General features: G+C 43.5%; 1 protein-coding gene across 1 annotated transcript in view; it reads right to left on the minus strand.

Annotated features, from left to right (window-relative positions):
- Positions 1-25,928, minus strand: part of IL12RB1 (interleukin 12 receptor subunit beta 1) — a 252,964-nt gene that overhangs the window by 17,291 nt on the left and 209,745 nt on the right. Inside the window, exons 9-10 of the mRNA XM_077256322.1 lie at positions 24,622-24,792; positions 11,774-11,863 (exon numbers count right to left, since the gene is read on the minus strand). Coding sequence (XP_077112437.1) covers positions 11,774-11,863; positions 24,622-24,792 — 261 coding nt within the window. The remainder of the gene's footprint in view (positions 1-11,773; positions 11,864-24,621; positions 24,793-25,928) is intronic.

A 25,928-nucleotide genomic window follows, 5' to 3' on the forward strand; every position in this document is an offset into this window, starting at 1 on the left:
GTCAAACATAGTGTTTGACAAGTGTGACCAACTTTTTACTATAGATGCTGCTTATGCAGCATCTATAGTAAAAGATAGAATGTTTAAAAATAATTAAAAAAAATTAAAAAATGGTTATACTCACCATTGCCTTGTGCAGGCATGTACTACGGAGGACAGAGAATGAACTTCAATCCAATATTGCAGCCAGCATTCAGCCGGCGGGTAAGGAAAGGGTGCATCATACACCCGAAAACCCCGCCCCTAGGTCTAAAGATTGTTCCCTCCAAATTCAGGTGACAGTGTCCCTTTAAACTGAATGACTTGGGTCAAATGTTTGGCATATCCTTCCACAAGCTTCTCATAATAGTTGGCTAGAATATTGGCCCATTTCTCCTGACAAAATGGTGTAACTGATCCAGGTTTGTAGGTCGTCTTGCTTGCACCTGCCTTTTCAGCTTTGCCCATAAATTTTCAATAGGATTAAGAGCAGAGCTTTGTGATGGCCACTCCAAAACATTGATTTTGTGAGTTTCTGATGTTTATGTCAACTCCTTGAATGTCTTCTGAGGCTATGTGCACACGTAGCAGATTTTTCGCGTTTTTTTCGCGGTTTTTTGCTATAAAAACGCTATAAAACCACGAAAAAAACACTCACATTAAGCATCCTATTTAATAGAATGCAATCCGCATTTTTTGTGCACATGCTGCATTTTTTTCCTGAGCGGAATCGCATTCCAGAAAAAAATGCAGCATGTTCATTAAATTTGCGGAATCGCGGGGATTCCGCACACATAGGAATGCATTGATCTGCTTACTTCCCGCATGGGGCTATGCCCACCATGCGGGAAGTAAGCAGATCATGTGCGTTTGGTACCCAGGGTGGAGGAGAGGAGACTCTCCTCCACGGACTGGGCACCATATAATTGTTAAAAAAAAAGAATTAAAATAAAAAATCGTGATATACTCACCCTCTGGAGTCTTCCCGCCTCTCAGCGGTGCACGTGGCCGCTTCCGTTCCTATAGATGGTGTGTGTGAAGGACCTGCAACATCGTCGCGGTCACGTGACCGCGACGTCGTCGCGGTCATGTGACCGCGACGTCATCGAAGGTCCTGCACACACACCATCTATAGGAATGGAAGCCGCTGAGGAGATCGGCTGTTTGCGGAAGGTGAGCATAACCATTTTTTTAAATTTTTTTTATTTTTTTTAACATTCTATGCATAGGCAGCATCAATAGTAAAAAGTTGGTCACACTTGTCAAACACTATGTTTGACAAGTGTGACCAACCTGTCAATCAGTTTTCCAAGCGATGCTACAGATCGCTTGGAAAACGCTAGCATTCTGCAAGCTAATTATGCTTGCAAAACGCTAGTTTTCTGCGGGAATATGCATGCCAATTCCGCATGCGATATACCCGCGGCAGGAGCTGGAGAATTGCCGCCGAAAATTCCACGGCAATTCTGCAACGTGTGCACTTAGCCTTACAGGCAATGTCAAAGACAAGGAAGATTGACAATTTTGGGGTCTGACAGTGGTTATCCCTCTGCCAGAGTTACTAAATTTTTAAATAGAGGGGGCTATGGTGCACCTTGTCTTCTTATTTGCATATTGTGGGACTTGCCCAGCTACTATTTGACATTGCTTGTTTTCCAGAGCAAGCACTGTCTAAGTGCTGCTGGCATTTGTGCACATGTGTACTGACATTGCCTGTCCATGGCCGCCCATGCTCAGTGACTGGGCGCGCTCTCCTCCCTGCCTTCTTTCTGCTGATGCCGCTCACTACACTAATACAGTATAGCGACTTGCGAGTGACTTCAGAGAGTAGTTCTCTGAAGCTGCTTGCTACATTTTTGGGTGTATTAGTGTAGTAAGTAGAATCAGCAGAAGGAAGATGGGGAGGAAAGCGCACCCGGTCACAGAACACGGGCGGCATATGCACACATGCAGTTGACAATCAACCTGCCTTTAACTAGTGATGAACAGGCGTGCTTGTCACTACTCGTAACTTCCTCTAGCATCAGTGTGCTTGGGATGCTCGTTACTCGGCGAGTATTTTTTTAATATTCGAGCAGGACCTCGAGTCCCTGCCCCTCATGTTTGGCACTTTTTAGACTGCCAATGAACATGTGGTGAATACAGTCAATGTAATGCCATAGCCATCTTGATTGTGCCATTACTGTGATTGGCTGTACCCCGGAAACAGGCAGAGTAGTGAGAGCTGCTGATGAGAGAGGGTTCAGAATTGTAACTGTGCATTAGCCAGGGATTCAACTACATTTATATGCCTTTTAAGTATAACAGCCCTAACTATAATAAATAGTGATACTGCTGTTAGCAGCACTTAGGTAGAGATTGTGCTGAAGGGATCGTGTAGGACAGGAAAGAGTGAATTGCATGTCCTTTATGCTGCAGCCTGCAACTCATACCAAAACCCCTTCTCAGGGCAATTTTTTTTTTGCTCTTATTCCTGCAAATTGTTCTGAGCAGGGAAATATTATACACCATTTTCACTGCAGCAGTTGTGTGTCAAAAGCATACTGCCAGACTTGGTTGGATCTCAATTTCATTGCTATATTGATACTGCAGTCTTATATGTCCATCTGATGTGTGCAAATTAACCTGACATTCTAATACTGCAATTTTTTTCAGCAGTGACATTTTGTAGAGCATTTATCATGCTAGCGTTGGGCCTAAACTCCCCCTTCCCTGAAAAAAAAAATTGTTTGTTAAAAAAAATCACATTGCTATATTGATACTGCAGTCTCATACGTTCATCTGAAGTGGGCAAATTTAGCTGACATTGTAATACTGCAATTTTTTTCAGCACTGATATTTTATACGGCATTTGTAGTGCTAGAGTTGGGCCTCAAAACACACAAAAAACCCCTTGGGTTACAAATAGTATTGCTATATTGATACTGCATTCTTATACATCCATCAGTAGTGGGCAAATTTTGCTGGCATTGTAATACTGTCTGCAACATTTTCTCAACAGGGATACATCATATGTAATTTTAAATGGGCAAGGCGTATAGTAAGGGATAGGGAAGTGGGCGTGATGCTGATGTTGAGCGCAGAGGCCATGGACAAGGTGAAATTGTGCCTACCGTAGGAGCACAAATAACACATCATGTCAATCTAGTTTCCTGTCCCACTTTGTAGGGGGCGTGGAACACCTGCGGCGCCCCAGGGTCCTGGTCGTCGCAGTGGTATTGCTTTCCTCCAGGGGAGAGTGACACTGCGTTTGGAGGCAAAGAAGAATAACTGCATCCAGGTATCACAAACATGCAAAACATTCACACTCCAGGCCACCAGGGGGAGCTTCTGCTCCTATTTATTAGGTCACTCCCCATATATATATATATATAACTGGTAGTCTGTAAGGAGAGTCAGTGAGTTCCAGACAGTAGTCTGAGGAGGACAGAGGGTCAACGGAGCTGTGCATGCCCTCAGAGCTGCAGCTCCCAGAAAGAGACATTTTGAAGGCAGAACTGTATTGCAGTGAGCGTGAAGTAAGTCAAAGCAAAGGAGAGGATACCAGAAGGGGACCAGCCCCGAACAGGCTGCCTCCTTCTGAGGCGCAGAATCCCGGTAGCCGGAACACTGAGGGAATAAGGACCTCTACGCCTTATTCCAGAGACCGGCAGGACAGCTAATTGCATGTTACCTGTCCGCACCTACACCCAGGAGGCACAGTGACACTCACAGAGCCGGGTTATCTAAGAGACCCTATAAACAGGCTCAAGTCACCAGTCATACGGGTTTTGTCCTATCCTATACAGGGACAGAGAGAGCGAAATATCGCATCTGTGAGAGCGTTATGTGAAGCCATAGGCAGTAAGGGACTACACCACTGCAGCGCAAGGGAATGCTACCGATTTCCACCTGGACAAGGGGACTCTGGACTTGCCTTCAAACCAACTGGACTCTGCCTAGCCTGTGGTCTGGTGCCCTTGGGCTGTGGATGCTGAAGTCTTCAGTAAAGGTAAAGAGACTGCAACCTTGTGTCCTCGTTTTTCACTGCGCCATTCACCACTCACCATCTACACACCGGAAAGCCCTGGGGACATACTTCACCTGTAAGAAGGTACACCATCTAGCTGCCATAACATCACCCCATCTGACCCCTTAAAGCAGTGTCGGTCACCCTGACTGAATACCACAGGTGGCGTAACGATCATAAACTTTATCCCTTTAAAGACCTTTCCCTTTTACATGGGCGCCCAGGGCCACAGACCGGGTCGCAGCCACCATGACATCCCCCTGTGAACACCGGACCCGTTACCAAGTGCACCTTGCCAGTGGGGCGACTCACACCACTCTTGAAGCCAGACCAATGTGAAAAGATTGATGGATGAATAGCAGATAATGCTTCCAGTCACTTTGCCAGCACTACCCTGTTTACCACATGCTCCAGTCTCAGTAGCTATGATTCTGAACCGCATAATCCTCACCCTGATCCTCCTTACTTCCACCATGCCAAGGGCCCGGAGACAAGTGATCCGACACTTGGACACTTTGAAGATCTGTTCACATTTCCATTTATAGATTCTGGCCTCTCGCCCTGCCTGTCTCAAGCAGGACATGAGGAGATGACATGCAGCGATGTCAAAATATTTGAGCAGTCACACTAACAAGAAGGCGACAGTGAGAAAATACAAGTACTGTCGCAAAAGGTGGATAATGATGAGGCACAATTGCCAACAATTGCTGTTGTTACGTCAGGAAGTCAGGAGGAGGACCAAGGTGCAGAAGTGGAGACGAGGTGGCGGACAATGAAGTCACTGACTCAACCAGGGAAGGTAACTTGCAGAGCGAGGACAGCACTGCACAGAGGGAGGGATGCATAGCACCAAAACAGGCAGGAAGAGGCAGTGGGATGGCCAGAGACACAAGGTATGCAACTGTTCCCAATTGCACCAAGGGTGAAGCTGCCAAGCCAAAGTTTAGATGTTCCCAAGTCTGACACTTTTTTAAAGACAGTCCAGTTAACCCAAAAAAGGACATTTGCAACATCTGCCATGCCAGCGTCTGCAGGAGCAGAACATCTACCAGCCTGACCACCATCAGCATCTTAAGGCACATGCAAAACACCCGACTACTTGGGCCAAACGCCAGGGTCCATAAACAATGTCTGCTGGTGACACAACGTCCTCTTTTCCTGTTCTATGTGCACGCCAATCCCCTGTCCATAATCTAGACCAAGATGACTCCCACCCTGCACCTGTCATTGCACACTTGCAACCACCATCAGCAACCACATCCATGTCCTTGACCCAATGCAGCGTTCAGTTGTCCTTACCCAAGTACTTGAAACGCAAGCTTAAATACGCAGCCACCCACCCACAGGCTGTAATACTACAATTCAATGACCACATTTCCAGCTGCTTGCATTGGAAATGTTTCCATTTAGGCTTCTGGAGACAGAACCTTTCTGCAACCTCATGGCATCTGCCATCCCTTGGTATTCGGTCTCCATCCACCACTATTTCTAATGGTGTGCTGTCCCTGCCTTACACAACCACGGCTACAGTTGCTGCCACTCTGGCAGTACTACAGCAGCATTTGAAACCTCCAGCTCACTGACTGGTGTGCCATGTCACCACGTGTTCAATCTCAAGGTTACATATATTCGCAAGGCTTTCTGAGCGGCAAAGAACAGTAATTGAATACCAGTTACATCATGCCCAACAGTATTCCGGTCAGCCTCCTCACATAAGAGCTGATGAGTGGGCATAGATGTCTGACATCTGTGCGGTTCACCAAAACTTTGAGGACTCGAAACCTTCATCCCGTCTGCTCAGCGTGGATGGCCTGAAGATGAGGAGGAGAGGGAGCATGAGCAAGAGGTAGAGGAGGACAACATGGACAGTCATCCTCATGGTGTGGAGAGGGAAGTCCTGGCTGTTGGCAGATGGGTTCTATTAGTATATTATCCAGTGTCTTGCTGTGGGTTGTCAGGTGATCATCACATAGGGAGTTCTCACACTGCATACAGGATTTCACAGCTGGGACAGGAGAGTTTGCACAGTAAGTACAGAAGATCCCAGTGTCCTCCATATCAGGCTGAGTGGATGCGAAACACACCACTATATTCTCAGGCAGGGTTGATGAAATAACAATCCTTGATGCTGCTACATTAAACTAATCACTTTTCTCAGTGCTAATTCAAATAGATTCTATTCTGTTATAATAATACAGCTCTTATCTGCACTTCATCTACGGTGAGGTGTTGCAGTAGGTATAGCGCTGCTGTTGCTTTTTCCATGGACTCATTGACCGATTCATGTTTTTTATGGTGATCTGTACTCAGAAATTCATCAAAGCTGCCAGTGTTACTTGCGTTCCTCCACAGTTTATTGCTGCCACGTACAAGAAAAAATCTTTTCAGGGCCGGTTCAAATCCCTTCTATATTCTACAATAATTCTGCTCTTATCTGCAATTCGTCTAAGATGAGGTGTTGCTTTAGGTGTAGCATATGACAGGCATCTAGTTAGGGATTATTGCTTTATAAATTTTAAGCCTTGCTGTTCCTTTTTTCCATGGACTCATTGACCGATTCATGTTTTTTACGGGGTTCTGTACTGAGAAATTCATCATAGCAGGCAAAATTGACTGATTTAATGTGCCCATTCACAGTTTCTCTCTAGCATATGTATGTAAGAGGTAGTTATGGTACAATTTATGCTATTGGAGCTGGAATTACCACTTCTGAACTCTCGAGTGCTTTGTTTCCATCTATTTCTGGGTGCTTTTTTAATTATGTTTGGGATCATTGTCCTGCTGGAAGACACATGACCTAGGATGCAAACCCATTTTTCGGACCCTGAGCATTACATTGCGATTAGTGAGCGATTATGAGCGAGTTTACTCATTACTCGGGAGGGTGGTCCCCGAGTATTTCGTTCTGCTCGGAGAAAAAAAAAAGTATAATAATAATAATTTAGTTTTCGTCACCACAGCTGCATGATTTGCGGCTGCTAGACAGGCTGAATACATGTGGGAATTCCCTAACAAACAGGCAACCCCCACATGTATTCAGGCTGTCTAGCAGTCGCAAATCATGCAGCTGCGGCGATGAAAACTAAATCTCCGAGCATGCCAAAATACTCGGATACTCGGAGACAACCTGAGCATGTTCGGGGAAACCCGAATAACGAGTATACTTGCTCATCACTAATTGCGACCCAAAATCTTCACATTTCTTGATGCCTTGCACACAGTCAAGTCACCCAGGGCCAAAGGCAGCAAAACATCCCCCAAATTTCTTTGAACCTCCACCAAATTTCACTGTAACTACTGTGTGCTCTAATTTGGAGGACTCATTACATTTACAGTAAACAGTAAAATGATATTTTTTACCAAAAAAACTATCTTGGACTCATCTGTTCACAAGATGTTAGGGGTCGAGTTCCCGCCTCTGCACAGGGGGAGTCTCGGGCCATTTCCGCTGCGGTCTCCCATTCTTCTCCTGCCGCAGTGGAGCCTGCTCAGCGGAGACGTCTGTCCCAGCATCTTGCTCAGTCCCACTCTGTACAAAGAGTTACTGCTGCTTCTCCTGCTTCGGCTATTGAAGTCAGTGCTGGGCAGCGGCGAGCAGACACTTCTGGGACTAAGTCCTGCTCTTCTCATTCTGAGCATGCCCTGAGTGAGATCTCTCAGTGGAGATCGAGGGTCACATGGTCAGATGCTGCAGCTAAGTCCATTGGTCCTTTCAGGAAGGTCCTGTAGGTGCTAGGACTAAGTCCTGCTTGGCACACACTGAGCATGCCCAGGGCAAGATCTCTCAGTGGAGATTTAGGGTCACATGCTCAGGTATGGCAGCTTCTCATTGGTCCTTCTGGGAAGGTCTTTTACTTGCTGCAGCTATATAAGGCTCGCATGGCCGCACGGCCATGCACTAGTATTGCTTCATTTATGTACTTTGCGCCAGTGTGGTCTTGTATGTGTGTGTTCAGGGACCCGGCTGAAATAAGCCCCTAGAATGCTGGCACCTCCGGCGAGGAGTTCGTATGCTTGTGTGTTCAGGGACCTGGTTGAAATAAGCCCCTAGAATGCTGGCACCTCCGGCGAGGAGTTTCGTGTGCGTGCAAGACCACTGACTGCTCTTGTTAGACAGTTAGCCTGTGCCTCTGTGGAGTCTAACAGGGCGCAGCGCTTTGTGTTCACGGCTGCTCTGTGAAGTAACAGAGTTAGCTTACACTGCTATTAGTTCCGCTATTTACTAGCAGCAGGTTCTCCTGCACGGTGGACCCCGGGCTGCGAACGCATCTATCCTAATAAAATATAAACTTTCATTAGGTGCGTTCCGCTAGCCCTGTCATAACACAAGATGCCTGCTGGCCCTCTAAAAATAGTGGTGGCAACCTGCTGTCCCTCTATAAATTGTGAGGGCTGCCTGCTGGCCCTTCAAGTTTCAAACTTTACAGTATTGATATGAAAAAGAAAATTTGCCCACCTCAGATGGATAAATTATATTGCAGTAGCAATATACGACCGCCTGATAGCCCTCTACAAATAGTGAAGGCCACTAAATGCCCCTGAAAAAAAAATTGTGACTTTCAGCGTCCCTCCTTCATAAATTAAACAGGATGTGTCTGATCATGTCTCAAACACCACATTGCCAGATAAGGTATTAAAATGATAAAATTACATTTCCTGTAGAATGTTTTCTTTTACCATTAAAAGCAATGCAAACGTGCAAAAATGCAGCAAAAACACTATGTGTGAACATAGCCCAATGTGTGCAGATTAGAAGCATTTTTTTTCCCTTAATTATTTTTTATTATATACAAGTCATTATCCTGGAAAGAATGCTTATTAACATTTTTTCCAGTCACATCCATTTCGACTGTGGTTTTATATGTGTTATTGTCAGTCTGTAAAAGTGGTGTAATACTCAGAAAACATTGTTCCCAGCAGCGATCTGGTATTCAGAGATGCTTCCACAGGTCTTCCCCATGCTGTGCCCATACCATTTCAGCGCTATCTCAATAGTTTTCAGCAATTTTTAGACCCCTTTCAGACTTATGATTTATTCACATTGCGGGGCTGTGATTCACAGGCAGGGCGGCCGCACAGGCGCAGTCAGCTGGACTGCATATGAGGAAAGACGGGCAGCGCTCACTGCGCCTGCACCAGGCAGGGGAAAAGAGCGCAGGCGCCGGCTATTTTGAAAACAGCGGTGAGGAAGAGGCGGCGCCCGGCGCCAAGAAGATGTAAGTGACGGCTGTGTGGCGTCTGAAGCAGGGGGGAAACACCGGCCTACTTGACTGAAGACCAGGTATTTCTGACAAATTAAAAAATGGATTATTTCTCTAGTTACAGCACCCAGAACTAAAAGAGCCACCTTGTCAGAATGCAGCATTACTGCTGCATAAGGTGGCTCTTTTAGTTTGAAACGACTGGGGGGGGGGTGACAGGTTCCCTTTAAACATAAAATCCCTAGCCTTCTCCAGGCACTTGCTAAACAACACAGACCCGGACTACTCATACATGGCTGAGTTGGTCTCGGTTCGGTAACATAAAACAGTTATCGTCCATAGCAACCAGTGATACTTGCAGTTTGGTGCACACAGTCTGTGCAGTCTCTTCTCAGAGAGAGATTCTGGCTTATCTTTCTGCAGCCCCAACGCAACACACTGCTCAGCTTTCCCCCAGCTGACTGACCAGTGAGCACATGGCTTGGTTCTATTATAGCTATCCAGGTGCAGCTAGTCGGGACCTGTAGTGCTAGTATTTAAACGTAGCCTAGCTGGCTGTCCTACAAGATATACATATGTGTGAGATATGAACGCTAATATATGTTTAATTTTCGTATCTTACACACTTGCCAATAGACCTAAATTAATACTTCTTCTCCCTGTTTGGCACATGAATATTAGCAACAATGGACTAACTCAGACAATATCTTTTGCATAGCTTCCTTCTGATCTTCTAAACTGGGCATGCTAAAATCTGAGCATTGTGATAGAAGGGTGTCTGTAATATCATCCATTGCGAATTGTGTATCCTGCTGTGTATATAGGGCTGTTACCTTTACTTGTAATTGGGTGTTGTGAATTAGACTTTTTGGCTCCCTCTTGTGGTTACTAGTGATATTACTCTGGGAGTTTCTTCCCTCAGTTTGCACCCACCTGGGCCGTTAGTCCAGGGGTGTTGCTATTTAAACTTCCTGGATCCTTAGTCCAGTGCCTGGCATCGTTGTAATCAGATCCTTTCTGTTTGCTCCTATCTGCTGGTCCCGGTTCGTGCTAAATTAAGCTAAGTCCTGCTTCTTTGTTTTTTGGGTTATTTGCTTGCTCTCATTTTTGTCCAGCTTGTACTAAATGTGATTCCTGACCTTGGTGGAAGCTCTAGGGGGCTGGTGTTCTCCCCCCGGGCTGTTAGACGGTTCGGGGGTTCTTGAATTTCCAGCGTGGATATTTTTTGATAGGGTTTTTGCTGACCATATAAGTTATCTTACTATATTCTGCTATTAGCTAGTGGGCCTCTCTTTGCTAAATACCTAGCTCATTCTTACGTTTGTCTTTTCCTCTTACCTCACCGTTATTATTTGTTGGGGGCTTGTATCCAACTTTTGGGGTCTTTTCTCTGGAGGCAAGAAAGGTCTTTCTTTTCCCTTTTAGGGTTAGTTAGTTCTCCGGCTGGCGCGAGACGTCTAGAATCAACGTAGGCACGTTCCCCGGCTGCTGTTATTTGTGGTGCTAGGATTTTATATATGGTCAGCCCAGTTACCATTGCCCTATGAGCTGGTTTTTGTGTTTGCAGACTTAGTAAATATTTCTGAGACCCTCTGCCATTGGGGTCATAACATTGGGTCTGTGATGACAATGAGATAGCTGAAAAGTTTTCTATTCAGAACAAAAATAGTGAGTCTGGTATAAGGCCCAGAGTCATGAGTGAAAATTCCAAGGTTTCATTTTTTTTTAATATACAAAGTGAAAGGAAAAAATATATATGCTGAAAATATATTTACCATAAACACCTGAGTGTGATAACACAAGACCCCTTAAAGCGGTTGTCTACTACTCAGACAACCCCTTCTCAATCCCTATATTTCTCCCCAGTAAAAAAAAATGACACCTATCCTCACCTCTGGTGCCGATGCTGTTTCAGTGATGTCAGCACTGACTTTCCCAGTGCCTTAAAGCGACAGTGTACCTGTGTCTACCTCAGTGTGCAGCCGAGTGAGCCGACCTATCACAACATATAAAAAAAAAACAAAACCAATACCTTCTCACCTTGCTTGCATTCGCCCAGCGCTCTGCTCTGGTCTCAGTGGCCCAACTTGAAATTGTGGCACATCATGGCAGAGGCAACGGGAGCTCCCCTGGATAAGCGCTGCCATTCTGTATCGTTGCCAGTGGAGCGCTAGGAAAGCTCCATTCCGAGTTAAAGTTATAATGAGGGAAATTTGGCCATGGGCCTCGGGCAGTAGCCTATATTGCAATCATTATAATTCGCCTATCAGTATAGGTGTTATTATTTTACTGGGGATAGGGGGGACATAGGGATTCAGAAGGTTGCCAAGTGGAGGACAACCTCTTTAACAAAACTAATGCCAAACATTTTCTGGCTAGTAGTAAGATTTGAAAACTACATTTTCTCCTGAATTAAGTGCATAATCTTGGCTGACACAATTTACATTCAGTATTCAGTTTAGAATTTCAGTATGGACAATATTGCTTTATTACTAAAAACACACAGGTCTAAGCAGAATTTTACAATGAAAACGGATCAAAGTACAAAAACAGAAATTTAGGGAGAAAGTAACTTTTTACATACGCTTGAAGTAATGTGTTGTGCCCACAGTATTCTGGGTTTCACCCATCCTGTGAATGTAAATTTTGTAACACTTCATTGGGAGAAAATTATCTGAAACAAAAACAGCAATCGTTTAAAAATCATCACCAAGAAATTAAAATAAATAATGGATATCTAAATATATAATAATAATCCATAGTTATCATAGTATAAATATTTATTCATTTATTAATACTTTCAAGATATTTCAAAACAGTGAGCAAATTGACTATTTTACATCTCAGAAATTATAAGCTCTACCTAAACTACTGAACAGGTTTATGTTTTTCATTCTAAGGGCCTTGTGTGCAGCACTGACAGTTCTAAACCATTGCAATGATCATGCATTGCAATGGTTTATACCAGTGATCAGGCTGATGAAAGTCAAAGTCCCATGGAAGGACTAAGTGAAAAGTATAAAGTTTTTAAGAAATTGTAAAAATTGAGACCTATATTCTGTGGGTTGCTGAGTTTTGTGGACACCTCAGCCAATCTAACTAAAATGAGAGAGATATCACCAATATCCTACGACAACAACCCAATACAAATTTTTCAAGATATAGTTCCATCAACTCTGGCGAAACGAGGAAAAATCAAGCCATTACTTGACGCACTATGCGCAAACAAGTTGTTATACAGATGCCTATATCTGTTTGGCCTCGCCATTCTGAAGGAAGGAAAGCAAATCCCCATACGCACCTCTGAAGACCTCCAGGTGTCGTGGGATTTACTGGGAATTAAACAAATAGAAGTTCCTTCTTGGAAGCCCTTGGACGACAACCTTACCTTTCCCCATCTCCAGAGACCTGAAAAATGGTGGGTGCAGGAAAGTGGAAGTGCTTTCAAGGCCAGAAGACAACTGCCAAGACACCTTCCTCCGTGATGGATAGATTTATTAAACTTTCCACTCCCTTTAGTCCTTAGCAATAAGAACTGGACCAGTTTACCATTGGAAAACTTTGCTTTTTCTTTTCAAGTATTGTTGTCCCATGGTTCCTCAAGATTAAAAGCCCCTTTGTCTTGGCCAATTGTTTGAACAGTTTAAATTGATCTGTTTGGATATGTTTTTTTGTTTTTCTTGCTTATTGAAGGTATTACCACCTGGACTGACTTGTCTGCTACAAATTGGGATGATATCCCCACCTTGCTGCAGATAAGTTGTATATTGTTAATATTGATAAGTTTGTCATGTTCTTTTTGTACCTAGAGAAATGGATATGAATCCTTGATACTCATTCTTTTCATAAATCATATGGCTGGAAAACTCTCCACTGAAACTATCACAATAGCATCTTTCATCGTGAAGGGCATTAACTCCCCTTCAAAACGCAGCCAGGTCCTCCACCTGCTAAACAAAATACCACACTTCAATAGCTTTTACTCAAGACACACACTTCAAATCAGGTCTTACCCCAGATCTTTCAAGGTTAAAATTTACACTGTGGTTCCATAGTTGTAGTTCTACTGCTTCTAAGGGAGTCAGCATCGCCCTGCATAAAAATTTGCCCTTCACGTTGAAAGATTGCTTGTCTGATGCAGAAGGTAGATATACAGTGCCTACAAGTAGTATTCAACCCCCTGCAGATTTAGCAGGTTTACACATTTGGAATTAACTTGGCATTGTGACATTTGGACTGTAGATCAGCCTGGAAGTGTGAAATGCACTGCAGCAAAAAAGAATGTTATTTCTTTGTTTATTTTTTTAAAAAATTGTGAAAAGTCTTTTCAGAGGGTCATTTATTATTCAACCCCTCAACCCACCAGAATTCTGTTTGGTTCCCCTAAAGTATTAAGAAGTAGTTCAGGCACAAAGAACAATGAGCTTCACATGTTTGGATTAATTATTTCTTTTTCCAGCCTTTTCTGACTATTTAAGACCCTCCCCAAACTTGTGAACAGCACTCAAACATGGTCAACATGGGAAAGACAAAGGAGCATTCCAAGGCCATCAGAGACGAGATCGTGGAGGGTCACAAGGCTGGCAAGGGGTACAAAACCCTTTCCAAGGAGTTGGGCCTACCTGTCTCCACTGTTGGGAGCATCATCCGGAAGTGGAAGGCTTATGGAAATACTGTTAGCCTTCCACGGCCTGGACAGCCTTTGAAAGTTTCCTCTTGTGCCGAGGCCAGGCTTGTCCGAAGAGTCAAGGCTAACCCAAGGACAACAAGGAAGGAGCTCCGGGAAGATCTCATGGCAGTGGGGACATTGGTTTCAGTCAATACCATAAGTAACGTACTCCACCGCAATGGTCTCCGTTCCAGACGAGCCCGTAAGGTACCTTTACTTTCAAAGCGTCATGTCAAGGCTTGTCTACAGTTTGCTCATGATCACTTGGAGGACTCTGAGACTGACTGGTTCAAGGTTCTCTGGTCTGATGAGACCAAGATCGAGATCTTTGGTGCCAACCACACACGTGACGTTTGGAGACTGGATGGCACTGCATACGACCCCAAGAATACCATCCCTACAGTCAAGCATGGTGGTGGCAGCATCATGCTGTGGGGCTGTTTCTCAGCCAAGGGGCCTGGCCATTTGGTCCGCATCCATGGGAAGATGGATAGCACGGCCTACCTGGAGATTTTGGCCAAGAACCTCCGCTCCTCCATCAAGGATCTTAAGATGGGTCGTCATTTCATCTTCCAACAAGACAACGACCCAAAGCACACAGCCAAGAAAACCAAGGCCTGGTTCAAGAGGCAAAAAATCAAGGTGTTGCAGTGGCCTAGTCAGTCTCCTGACCTTAACCCAATTGAAAACTTGTGGAAGGAGCTCAAGATTAAAGTCCACATGAGACACCCAAAGAACCTAGATAACTTGGAGAAGATCTGCATGGAGGAGTGGGCCAAGATAACTCCAGAGACCTGTGCCGGCCTGATCAGGTCTTAGAAAAGACGATTATTAGCTGTAATTGCAAACAAAGGTTATTCCACAAAATATTAAACCTAGGGGTTGAATAATAATTGACCCACACTTTTATGTTTAAAATTTATAAAAATTTAACTGAGCAACAAAACTTTTTGGTTTGTAAGATTTATGCATCTGTTAATAAATCCTGCTCTTGTTTGAAGTTTGAAGGCTCTAACTTATTTGCATCTTATTAAACCTGCTAAATCTGCAGGGGGTTGAATACTACTTGTAGGCACTGTATCTTTGTGAAGGTTTGTATCTCTAATACCATGGTCACTCTCTGTAATCTTTATGTTCCAAACCAGGGCCAATCTACTTGGGTTAATGTCATGGACGTGGTTTGTGGAACCACTGTGCCTCGGACTGCGGAGAGCCTGGAGGGGTGTGACTAAGTGAGCACCAGACTGTTCACTAGAGCCTCTGATGGTGAGGTTAGACTTGGCTCCCGATGAACGCCAGGTGACACTCCAGGACAGACCAACGGACGCTTGGCAGCTGGATCCAGAAGGACAGACTGGATGGAGCAGCAGGCTGAGTTTTAATTAGAGTGTAGCAGGCAGAGTACGTATCAGAGTGCAGCAGGCAGAGTGTGTGTCAGAGTGCAGCAGACAGGATCTGCGCCAGAGTGCAGCAGGTATGATCTGCACCAGAGTGCAGCCGGCATGATCTGCACCAGAGTGCAGCAGGCAGGATCTTCACCAGGGTGCAGCAAGGACTGGTATGCAACTGTACACAACTTAGACTGCAGAACAGGAAGGTTGCTCAGGCACCTCCCCAGTGGGGAGGAAGCAATATATATATATATATATATATATATATATATATATATATATATATATATATATAATGCCCCACATCCATTGACTGGGGAGGAAATAGAAAGTGCACTCGCTGACCCTTTAAGAGGGCGGGAACGAGCGTGCTCTAAGGACATGGCTGGGGGTCCAGCTGGAAGCATGCAGAGCATGGGGAAGGGAAGCATTGACTGCAGCGCGGGTGAGTGAAGTGACACGCCGGAGATCCTGCCTGTCAGAGCAGGGATCCGACATGGTGCTAACAGTTACCAGGACACTGGAGACCCTAAGCGCCTTCGAAGAGGGCCTCCTCGTGGAAGGGGGGATCTTAATACCCCTTTAAACCCATCCTTAGATGTGTCTACTGGACTGTCTACTCTATCTCAGAGAGTCCTCAAGAAAATTCACGTCTTTAAACTCTGTGTCTTGTAGATACATAGAGGCTCTCCAACCCCTCACTGAAGGATTACACTTTTTTTTTCTCCCACCCATATTACACATACCATAGATTAGACTATATTTTCTTCCAGGGAACAAGCCTGTCCCTGATCAAATCCACCTCAATTGGACCCATAACTATATCTGATCATTTAGTGTGTGACAGCAACCAAATAGAAAAAAAACTATATAAATCTGGTATTGCTGTAATTGCACCAACCCAAAGAATAAAGCCATCTAATCACATACTATACTGCATAAGGAATGGCGTAAAAAATAAATTAAACCAATTTTTCACCAGCTGTTGATTTTTTCATTCTGCCTCTCAAAGATCGCAGTAAGACTCTGCTCACGCTTATCCTGCACACGCCAATGAGCGCTTACAGTAGGGTTTCCATGTAAATCTCTGAAATACCTGATTCAAACAGAACCCCCACCAGAAGATTCCCTATATTGAGACAGTTTGAGGCACTGTAGACGCGGTCTGATCTGTGATATGGTGGTGTCTGTTTTTTAAGGCGTGTATAAAAGCAGGGTCTGCGACAGTTTTGTGCACTTCTGAAAAGAAGTACAACGCTGAACAGAGGTCAGATTTAGATGGAAACTAGGGATGAGCAAATATGTTCCGCAGAGCATCGACACTCCTGAATTTCTCCATCAATGAGTTAGGTGTTCCCCAGTCTGAGACTTTTTTTTAAAGAGAGCTTGGAGACAAACAAAATGGCCATTTGCAAACTGTGACATGCCAAGATCAGCAGGCGCCTGACCACTAAGAACTTAACCACCACCAGCATGATCAGACACATGTCATCTAAACACAGGACTCGGTGCCCCTAATGCCAAGGTCCACGATTGGTGCCTCTTCCCCTATGCTAAGTGCTTCCCAAAACACTGTACACAACACTGGTGCAGATGCTTCCTACCTTGCACCTATCATTGCACATTCTGACTTACCATCATCAGGCATTTCCAAATCCTTGTCCCAGCCCAGCGTTCAGCTGTCCCCACTCCAGACCTTGGAATGAAAAAGAAAGATCCCAGCCACTCACTCACAGGCTCAAATGCTAATCGGGCACATTTCCAGGCTGCTTGCCATGAAAATATTGCCATTTAGGCTGGTAAACACAGCTGATTTTCACAGACTAATGGAGGCAACCATCCCTCGGTCCTCAGCTCCTTCTACCAGCACATGTCCAGGAACATCACCTGTGTCCTTACCAACGCACTTACTGGCACTGTCCACTTAACGACCAAAACGTGGACAAGCGCTGGTGGCCAAGGACACTACATTTCCCTGAGTGAACATTGTGGAGGTTGGGGCTGAAACACACTTGCTGTAAACACACCCTGGGGCATGTACTCCCAACACTGAGGATTGCTGTTCCTACTTCTATCAGAGTTTCCTCCACCTCCTACAGCAGTTCCTGCACCTCCTCCTGATCAAAAAAGGCCGTCGGTAGTCTGATCAGCCTCTGCACATAACTAGAGATGTGCGAGTATTTCAATGTTCGATTCAGATTATGTTCGCCGAATTTCCAATATTCGCCAATTAATTTGTCAAATATTCGCAGAACATAGCCGAACACCATTATAGTCAATGGGAGGCAAAAACAAACGCATGCACAATACCTTAGAAAGGCCCCAAATGCTGCCAAAACACATCAAATGAGGGACAGACACCGGGCCTCAATTCACCCAGCAATCAACCAAGCATGAGGTATCGGGGTCTGGGACAGCATTTAAAGCTTTCCAATGAACGTCACAGTAAGACGAGGTGGGTAAGTGATCAGTGTGTGGCCTCTTTGCTGTGAGCCCTGACAACACATGCAACACCTCTGCTTTCTTGCTGAGCCACACTCAGGTGGCACAAATATCAGTTTTCTAGACTACCATTGTCAGACAAATTTAAGAATAATAACATGGGTAGTTGAGTGCATGGAAGTGGAGACCTGACATTCTCGGAGGCCTACTACTACAGGCAACACGCATGAAGGAGACCCAACCAGGAGTCTACACTTTTACAAAAATTAGTGGCAGAGACTACCAAAGTGGCATTACTTTCACCACAGTAGAAATAGTATAATAGGGATCGACATGTCTTTCACTACACCCAATCCAGCAGATGGACACTCCAACCATGAGTGTTCACCTTTCAAAAAACTATTAGCAGACACCACCAAAGTGGCATCAATTTCAACACAGTAGAAATAGTAGAATAGGGACCGACAAGTCTTTCACTAAACCCAATCCGTAAAAAAAGGGGGTAAAATGTGGATTTAAACTGCGCTGCTGAATGATTCAAGGTCCAAATATGTAGCCATTAGATCATGGCTTGGACCGGTGGATCCGCTGCAGCAGGATATATCTATGAGCCTTTCCTTCGGCTGAAATTGGTGAGTAGAATCTGATCTATCTAATCAATTGTATCTCGGATAAGGTCCTATTGCGCTCTTTTCTCCAGCAGCATTTTTTTAATTCCCTCCCACCAACCAGGAACAACAGAGAGGGTAGGATTATCCTCTTCATCTGATAGTTGATCGTCCATCACTTCTTCCTCCTCCATTTGTTCCTCGGATCTTGCACCTGTGATAACAGTTTGTCTGTTATCACCAGCCCCCCTCGATCACAGTAATCCACCCTCCCTTGGCACCCGCCTATGTGATGACAGTTTAGAACTTAGAGACAATGTTATCCCTTCTGAATCCTCCTCTGCTTCCACCTCTTCTTCTGGGACCACCATCTCCTCCAGTAGGCTATTCAAAGTCTGCACCAGCATATAGGTGACCAGAAGAGTGATGCTGATGATGGCGTCATCAGCGCTAACATCTTAGTAGCCATTTCAAAACTGTGCAGAAGGGTGCCCACTCTGTAAACATGATATGCGCCACATCCGTACTGCGTTGGCCCAGGATATATGACATGACATACTGCGTCAGGGCTCATTGATGCTGCTACAGTCGCTGCAACATGTGCAGATTGGAATTCCACCTTGTCGGCACATCGCATATCAACCTGTTAACTGGCATGGACAAAGACCTCTGTATCGATACAAGTCGACAACCAGAGGGGTGCGAACAGAGGAAATGAGCACACAGCTTACGTGCTTTCTGGAGCAGCTCACTCAGGCCAGGATAGTAGTGGAAAAAACGCTGTACCACCAGTTTGAGGACATGAGCCATGCAAGGCATGTGTGTGAGCTTGCCTCGCTGTAGGGCCACCACCAAGTTTGCACCATTATCGCACACGGCCTTCCCTGGATGTACAGTGTGGAAAAAAGTATTTAGTCAGCCACCAATTGTGCAAGTTTTCCCACTTACATAGATGAGAGAGGCCTGTAATTGACATCATAGGTAGACCACAACTATGAGAGTCAAAGTAAGAAAACAAATCCAGAAAATCACCTTGTCTGATTGGGCAAGATTTATTTTGCAAATTATGGGGGAAAATAAGTATTTGGTCACCTAAAAACATGCAAGATTTCTGGCTCTCACAGACCTGTAACTTCTTCTTTAAGAGGCTCCTCTGTCCTCCACTCATTATCTGTAGTAATGGAACCTTTGTAAACTTATCAGCATAAAAGACATTTGCCAACAACCTCAAACAGTCTCACTACAAACTCCACTATGGTGAAGACCAAAGAGCTGTCGAAGGACACCAGAAACAAACTTATAGCACTGCACCAGGCTGGGAAGACTTAATCTGCAATAGGCAAGCAGCTTGGTGTGATAAAAGCAACTGTGGGAGCAATACAACCCCTGGCAAAAATTATGGAATCATTGACCTTGGAAGATGTTCATTCAGTTGTTTAATTTTGTAGAAAAAAAAGCAGATCACAGACATGGCACAAAACTAAAGTCATTTCAAATGGCAACTTTCTGGCTTTAAGAAACACTAAAAGAAATCAAGAACAAAAAATGTGGTAGTTAGTAATGGTTACTTTTTTTAACCAAGCTCAGAGGAAAAATTATGGAATCACTCAATTCTGAGGTAAAAATTATGGAACCATGAAAAACAAACAAACAAAAAAACACTCCAAAACATCACTAATATTTTGTTGCACCACCTCTTGCTTTTATAACAGCTTGCAGTCTCTGAGGCGTGGACTTAATGAGTGTCAAACAGTACTGTTCACCAATCTGGCTCCAACTTTCTCTGATTGCTGTTGCCAGATCAGCTTTGCAGGTTGGAGCCTTGTCATGGAACATTTTCTTCAACTTCCACCAAAGATTTTCAATTGGATTGAGATCCGGACTATTTGCAGGCCATGACATTGACCTTGTGTGTCTTTTTTTTCAAGGAATGCTTTCACAGTTTTTGCTCTATGGCAGGATGCATTATCTTGAAAAATGATATTCATCATCCCCAAACATCCTTTCAATTGATGGGATAAGAAAAGTGTCCAAAATATAAACATAAACTTGTGCATTTATTGAAGATGTAATGATAGCCATCTCCCCAGTGCCTTTACCAGACATGCAGCCATATCATCAATGACTGTGGAAATTTGCATGTTCTCTTCAGGCAGTCATCTTTATAAATCTCATTGGAACGGCATCAAACAAAAGTTCCAGCATCATCACCTTGCCCAATGCAGATTCGCGATTAATCACTGAATATGACTTTCAACCAGTCATTCACAGTCCACGATTGCTTTTCCTTAGCCCATCATAACCTTGTTTTTTCTGTTTAGGTGTTAATGATGGCTTTCGTTTAGCTTTTCTGCATGCAAATCTCATTTCCTTTAGGCGGTTTCTTACAGTTCGGTCACTGACGTTGACTCCAATTTCCACCCATTCGTTTCTCATTTGTTTTGTTGTGCATTTCCTGTTTTGGAGACATATTGCTTTAAGTTTCCGGTCTTGACACTTTGATGTCTTCCTTGGTCTACCAGTATGTTTGCCTTTAACAACCGTCCCATGTTGTTTGTATTTGGTCCAGATTTTAGACACAGCTGACTGTGAACAACCAACATCTTTTGCAACATTGCGTGATGATTTATCCTCTTTTAAGAGTTTGATAATCCTCTCCTTTGTTTCAATTGACATCTCTCGTGTTGGAGCCATGATTCATGTCAGTCCACTTGGTGCAACAGCTCTCCAAGGTGTGATCACTCATTTTTAGATGCAGACTAACGAGCAGATCTAATTTGGTGCAGGTGTTATTTTTGGGTATGAAAATTTACAGGGTGATTCCATAATTTTTTCCTCAGAATTGAGTGATTCCATAATTTTTCCCCTATGTTTGGTTAAAAAAGTAACCATTACTGACTACCATATTTTTTGTTCTTGATTTCTTTTAGTGTTTCTTAAAGCCAGAAAGTTGCCATTTGAAATGACTTTAGTTTTGTGCCATGTCTGTGATCTGCTTTACAAAATTAAACAACTGAATGAACATCCTCCAAGGCCGGTGATTCCATAATTTTTGCCAGGGGTCGTAATAAGAAAATGGAAGACATACAAGACCACTGATAATCTCCCTTGATCCGGGGCTCCACGCAAGATCTCACCCCATGGGGTCAAAATGATCACATGAAAGGTGAGCAAAAATTCCAGAACCACATTAGGGGACCTAGTGAATGACCTGCATAGAGCTGGGACCACTGTAACAAAGGCTACCAACAGTAACACACTACGCTGCCAGGGACTAAGATCCTGCAGTGTCAGACATGTCCACCTGCTTAAGCAGTACATGTCTGGGCCCATCTGAAGTTTGCAAGAGAGCATTTGGATTATCCAGAAGAGTATTGGGAGAATGTCATATGGTCTAATGAAATCAAACTAGAACTGTTTGGTAGAAGCAAAACTCGTTGTGATTGGAGGAGACAGAATGCTGAGTTGCATCCAAAGAGCACCATACCTACTGTTAAGCATGGGAGTGGCAACATCATGCTTTGGGGCTGTTTCTCTGCAAAGGGACCAGCACGACTGATCCATGTACATGAAAGAATGAATGGGGCCATATATCGTGAGATTTTGAGTGCAAACCTCCTTCCATCAGCAAGCGCATTGAAGATGAAAAGTGGATGGGTCTTTCAGCATGATAATGATCCCAAGCACACCACCAGGGCAATGAAGGAGTGGCTTTGTAAGAAACATATGGAGGTCCTGGAGTGGCCTAGCCAGTCTCCAGATCTCAACCCCATAGAAAACTTTTGGAGGGAGTTGAAAGTCTGTGTTGCCCAGTAACAGGCCCAAAACATCACTGCTCTAGGGGAGATCTGCATGGAGGAATGGGCCAACATAACATCAACAGTGTGTGCCAACCTTGTGAAGACTTACAGAAAACGTTTGACCTCTGCCATTACCAAAAAAGGATATATAACAAAACAACAAAATATTGAGACGAACTTTTGTTAATGACCAAATACTTATTTTCCACCATAATTTGAAAAATAATTCTTGCCCAGTCAGACAAGGTGATTTTCTGGATTTGTTTTCTCATTTTGACTCTCATAGTTGTGTTCTACCTATGATGTCAATTACAGGCCTCTCTCATCTTTTTAAGTGGGAGAACTTGCACAATTGGTCGCTGGCTAAATACTGTTTTTCCCCACTGTACATACCCAAGTGAGTCAACCAGTATGCACCAACTTTAGGAATGTGTAGAAAAGACCTGGGATTAGATTTCGGTTGACACATATTTGAATCTGACCAAGAGCATGCCCAGAAGGATTCAGGCAGTGTTGAAAGCAAAAGGTGGATTTACAAAATGCTAACAAAATAATAAAAATTTAAATTTAGATCTTTAGGAGCAAAACAGTAACAATGCAGTGACATGACAATAATCTGCATAACTAATCATATGCTAAATAGTTGCAAGTCAAATTTAAGTGTGAGATATCCAAGATGATTGTCTGTAAAATGATAGCAGTCTCAAGTTCAAAGCAGAAGTGAATAACTAGATATGGAGCATTGATACCCTTTTGCTCTTCACTGTATGTATGTGTATGTGATCTGTATATACACATATGTATGTGTAACATGCAGTATGTGTCTGTAGATGTGTAACATACATACAGTGTTTATGTCACATTCTGTATGCGTGCATGTAGCATCCACATTTTAGAAATACTGACAGTGCATATGAGCGTTCATATGTGTAAACATGTCGGAAATCGCTCAGCGAAGGAACAAAATGATGGTCAATCATAGGGTGATTAGATTGTTTATGCTGGAACAGCAGCAGCACATCGCACTGTGTAAACTCCAGATGTGCTGCTGATAACATGATACTGTATGGGGAAAGATTGATCTATTAATGATCATTCTGTGCTCATCATTCTTCCTCAGCCGGTATAAAGATACCGGTAAATACTGTATATACTCGAGTATAAGCTGACCCGAGTATAAGCCGAGGCACTTAATTTTACCACAAATAACTGGGAAAACTTATTGACTCAAGTATAAGCCTGTTAGCATTGTCACCTCATCACTATCCTTTTATGCATTTCTCTTCATCCCCATCCTGGTATGCATGGCTCCTCATCCCTATCCTGGTATGCATGGCTCCTCATCCCTATCCTTGTTTGCGTGGCTCCTCATCCCTATCCTGGCCTGCATGGCTCCTCATCCCTATCCTGGTATGCATGGCTCCTCATCCCTTTCCTGGTATGCATGGCTCCTCATTCCTATCCTGGTCTGCATGGCTTCTCATCCCTATCCTGGTATGCATGGCTCTTCATCCATATCCTGCTCTGCGTGGCTTCTCATCCCTATTATTGTATGCATGGATCTTCATCCCTATTCTTGTATGCATGGCTCTTCATCCCTATCCTTGTTTGCATGGCTCCTCATCCCTATCCTGGTCACCATGGCTCCTCATCCCGATCCATGTATGCATGGCTCCTCATCCCTATCCTTCTATGCAAGGCCTCCATCAACAAATATAAAAAAATAAACCATTATACTTACCTTCCTGCGCTCCCTTGCAGCGTCTTGTTCGGGTACTAGCACCTGCTTTATGCTTGTAAGCAGCACATGGCAGGGACGTCATGCACTGCTCACAAGCAGAGCACAGCTGCCGGAATACTCACTGCTCTCCACCCTGGAACTATGTGCGTGGAGGGCAGTGAATATTCATTGCTAATAACGTGGGAGTAAAGAGAAGTGAATATTCATTTCTCTTAAGTAGCAGGCACATGTGGCTGACCGGCAGCTGCAGGAATCCGGCTGCTGCTGACACTGTGCATGCTATTACAGAGCAATGAATATTCAGTGCCAGGGCAGTGAATATTCATTTCTCTTTAGCAGTGGGTACAGGAGTTAGCCGCAGCAGCCGGCTCCTGCCTCCTGTGACCCGCTGCTCCGCCGCTACTGCTCCCCCTCAAACTTCTGGACCCTCACTTGAGTATAAGCCAAGGGGGGCGTTTTCAGCACAAAAAAATGTGCTGAAAAACTCGGCTTATACTCAAGTATATGCAGTAGGTGCTTAAAGACTTGTATATTGGTGATCTTGTTTATTTAATGGCCTGAACTCAGCCCATGTAAATGCAACTTAAATGTTTCCATGTGACTATGTAATATGCGAGCATTTGGGGCCCCACTTTTAACTTTTGTCCAGGGCCCCATTTTGTCTAAAACTGGCCCTGACAACCATCACTGCAGTTGTTTAATAATAAAATTAATCATCAAAAATACAAATTGCCTAATACAAGTGTTGTATGATCTACTGTAAACCAATCTCGTAGATTACCTGTAAGTATGGTTGCTTTATTGGTTAGATTTTTGGTAAGATTGCCAAGGTTCGCCCTTTTCATCTCATCGGTTTTCCATACAATGCAATATGATGATTTTCTTGCTTTCTTTCCTTTCCACTTCATAGTTAGATTATTTCCAGATAATGTCACATTTTCAAAGGCTATTGCTGAAATAATGAAATATAATGAGCACAAGAGCAAACACTTTTACATAAAATTAGGTATGTGCAAATGTTTAAGCACATTTCTATTTGATCCAATTGTGTAACATTTTTGCAAGTTAGTTCTTATCTGTTCGGTTTTAATCCAAGTAGAATATTAGGAAATAAATTGATTGTGTAAAGCTCAGAGGAGCAGTTTTCATGACACTGAAGCTGTCTGGATCCAGCAAAGCTTGCCAATCAGCGTTAGAGCAGCAAGCTCTACATAGACTGCAGCGGTGGCTGGTAACTTTGCAAATGAGCAGGAAGCGAGAAAATGAAACATCCCTCCATGAAGGAGAATGAAAAGGATTTTTGCAAAGTTGCCTGTTTGTTCAAGCACATTTGTTAGCTTACCCATTTTATAAAATGAGAATAAAACTTGAAATATCACAAGCTACTTGTATTCAACAGCCAGAGTCTCATAAAAGAAGCTTAGATTCTGAAAATACATGGAATAAAGAGGAAATGCACAGGAAATATGCAATCCAATATCCAAAGGAAACAGGGCTTTTCTATATTTCACTTCCACCCTCTTCTGTCCTTTGATTCATTAATAAAAGCTATATACACTAAATACCGATTAACTTTATGTTTGCAATTTCCATTTCCACTATTCAAAATGTTATTACACCTTCCCGTTGCGTCCAATTTCCTTTTTTTTTTTGTTTTCGTTTTTGAAAACAAACTTGAAAATGAGAAAACAAATTCCAAGTGCAGTGAAATTGTGAAAAAAACCCTCACAATTTTTACATTGTTTTGGGGAATTATTTTTACAGCGTATATTGTTTAGTAACAATGACCGGCAACATGATTCTCCTGCTCAGTACGATTATTGGGATACCAAACTTGTCAAGTTTTTTCATTATTATAGTGGTGAAAAAAAGAAATAAAAAAACAAACAATTTTTGATTGTGTTGCCATTTTCCAAGACCCGTAACGCTTTCATTCTTCGATTGATGGAATTGTGCGAGGGGTTGTTTTTTGCAAAGCAAAACATTTTTATTGATACATTTTTGAATTGATATGGCATTTTGATTGCTTTTTACAGCATATTTTTGCAGCATTTGCAGAGACCAATAAAAACAAAATGTTGGCATTTT

This window comes from Ranitomeya variabilis, chromosome 1, assembly GCF_051348905.1.
Source record: "Ranitomeya variabilis isolate aRanVar5 chromosome 1, aRanVar5.hap1, whole genome shotgun sequence".
Classification (NCBI taxonomy): domain Eukaryota; kingdom Metazoa; phylum Chordata; class Amphibia; order Anura; family Dendrobatidae; genus Ranitomeya; species Ranitomeya variabilis.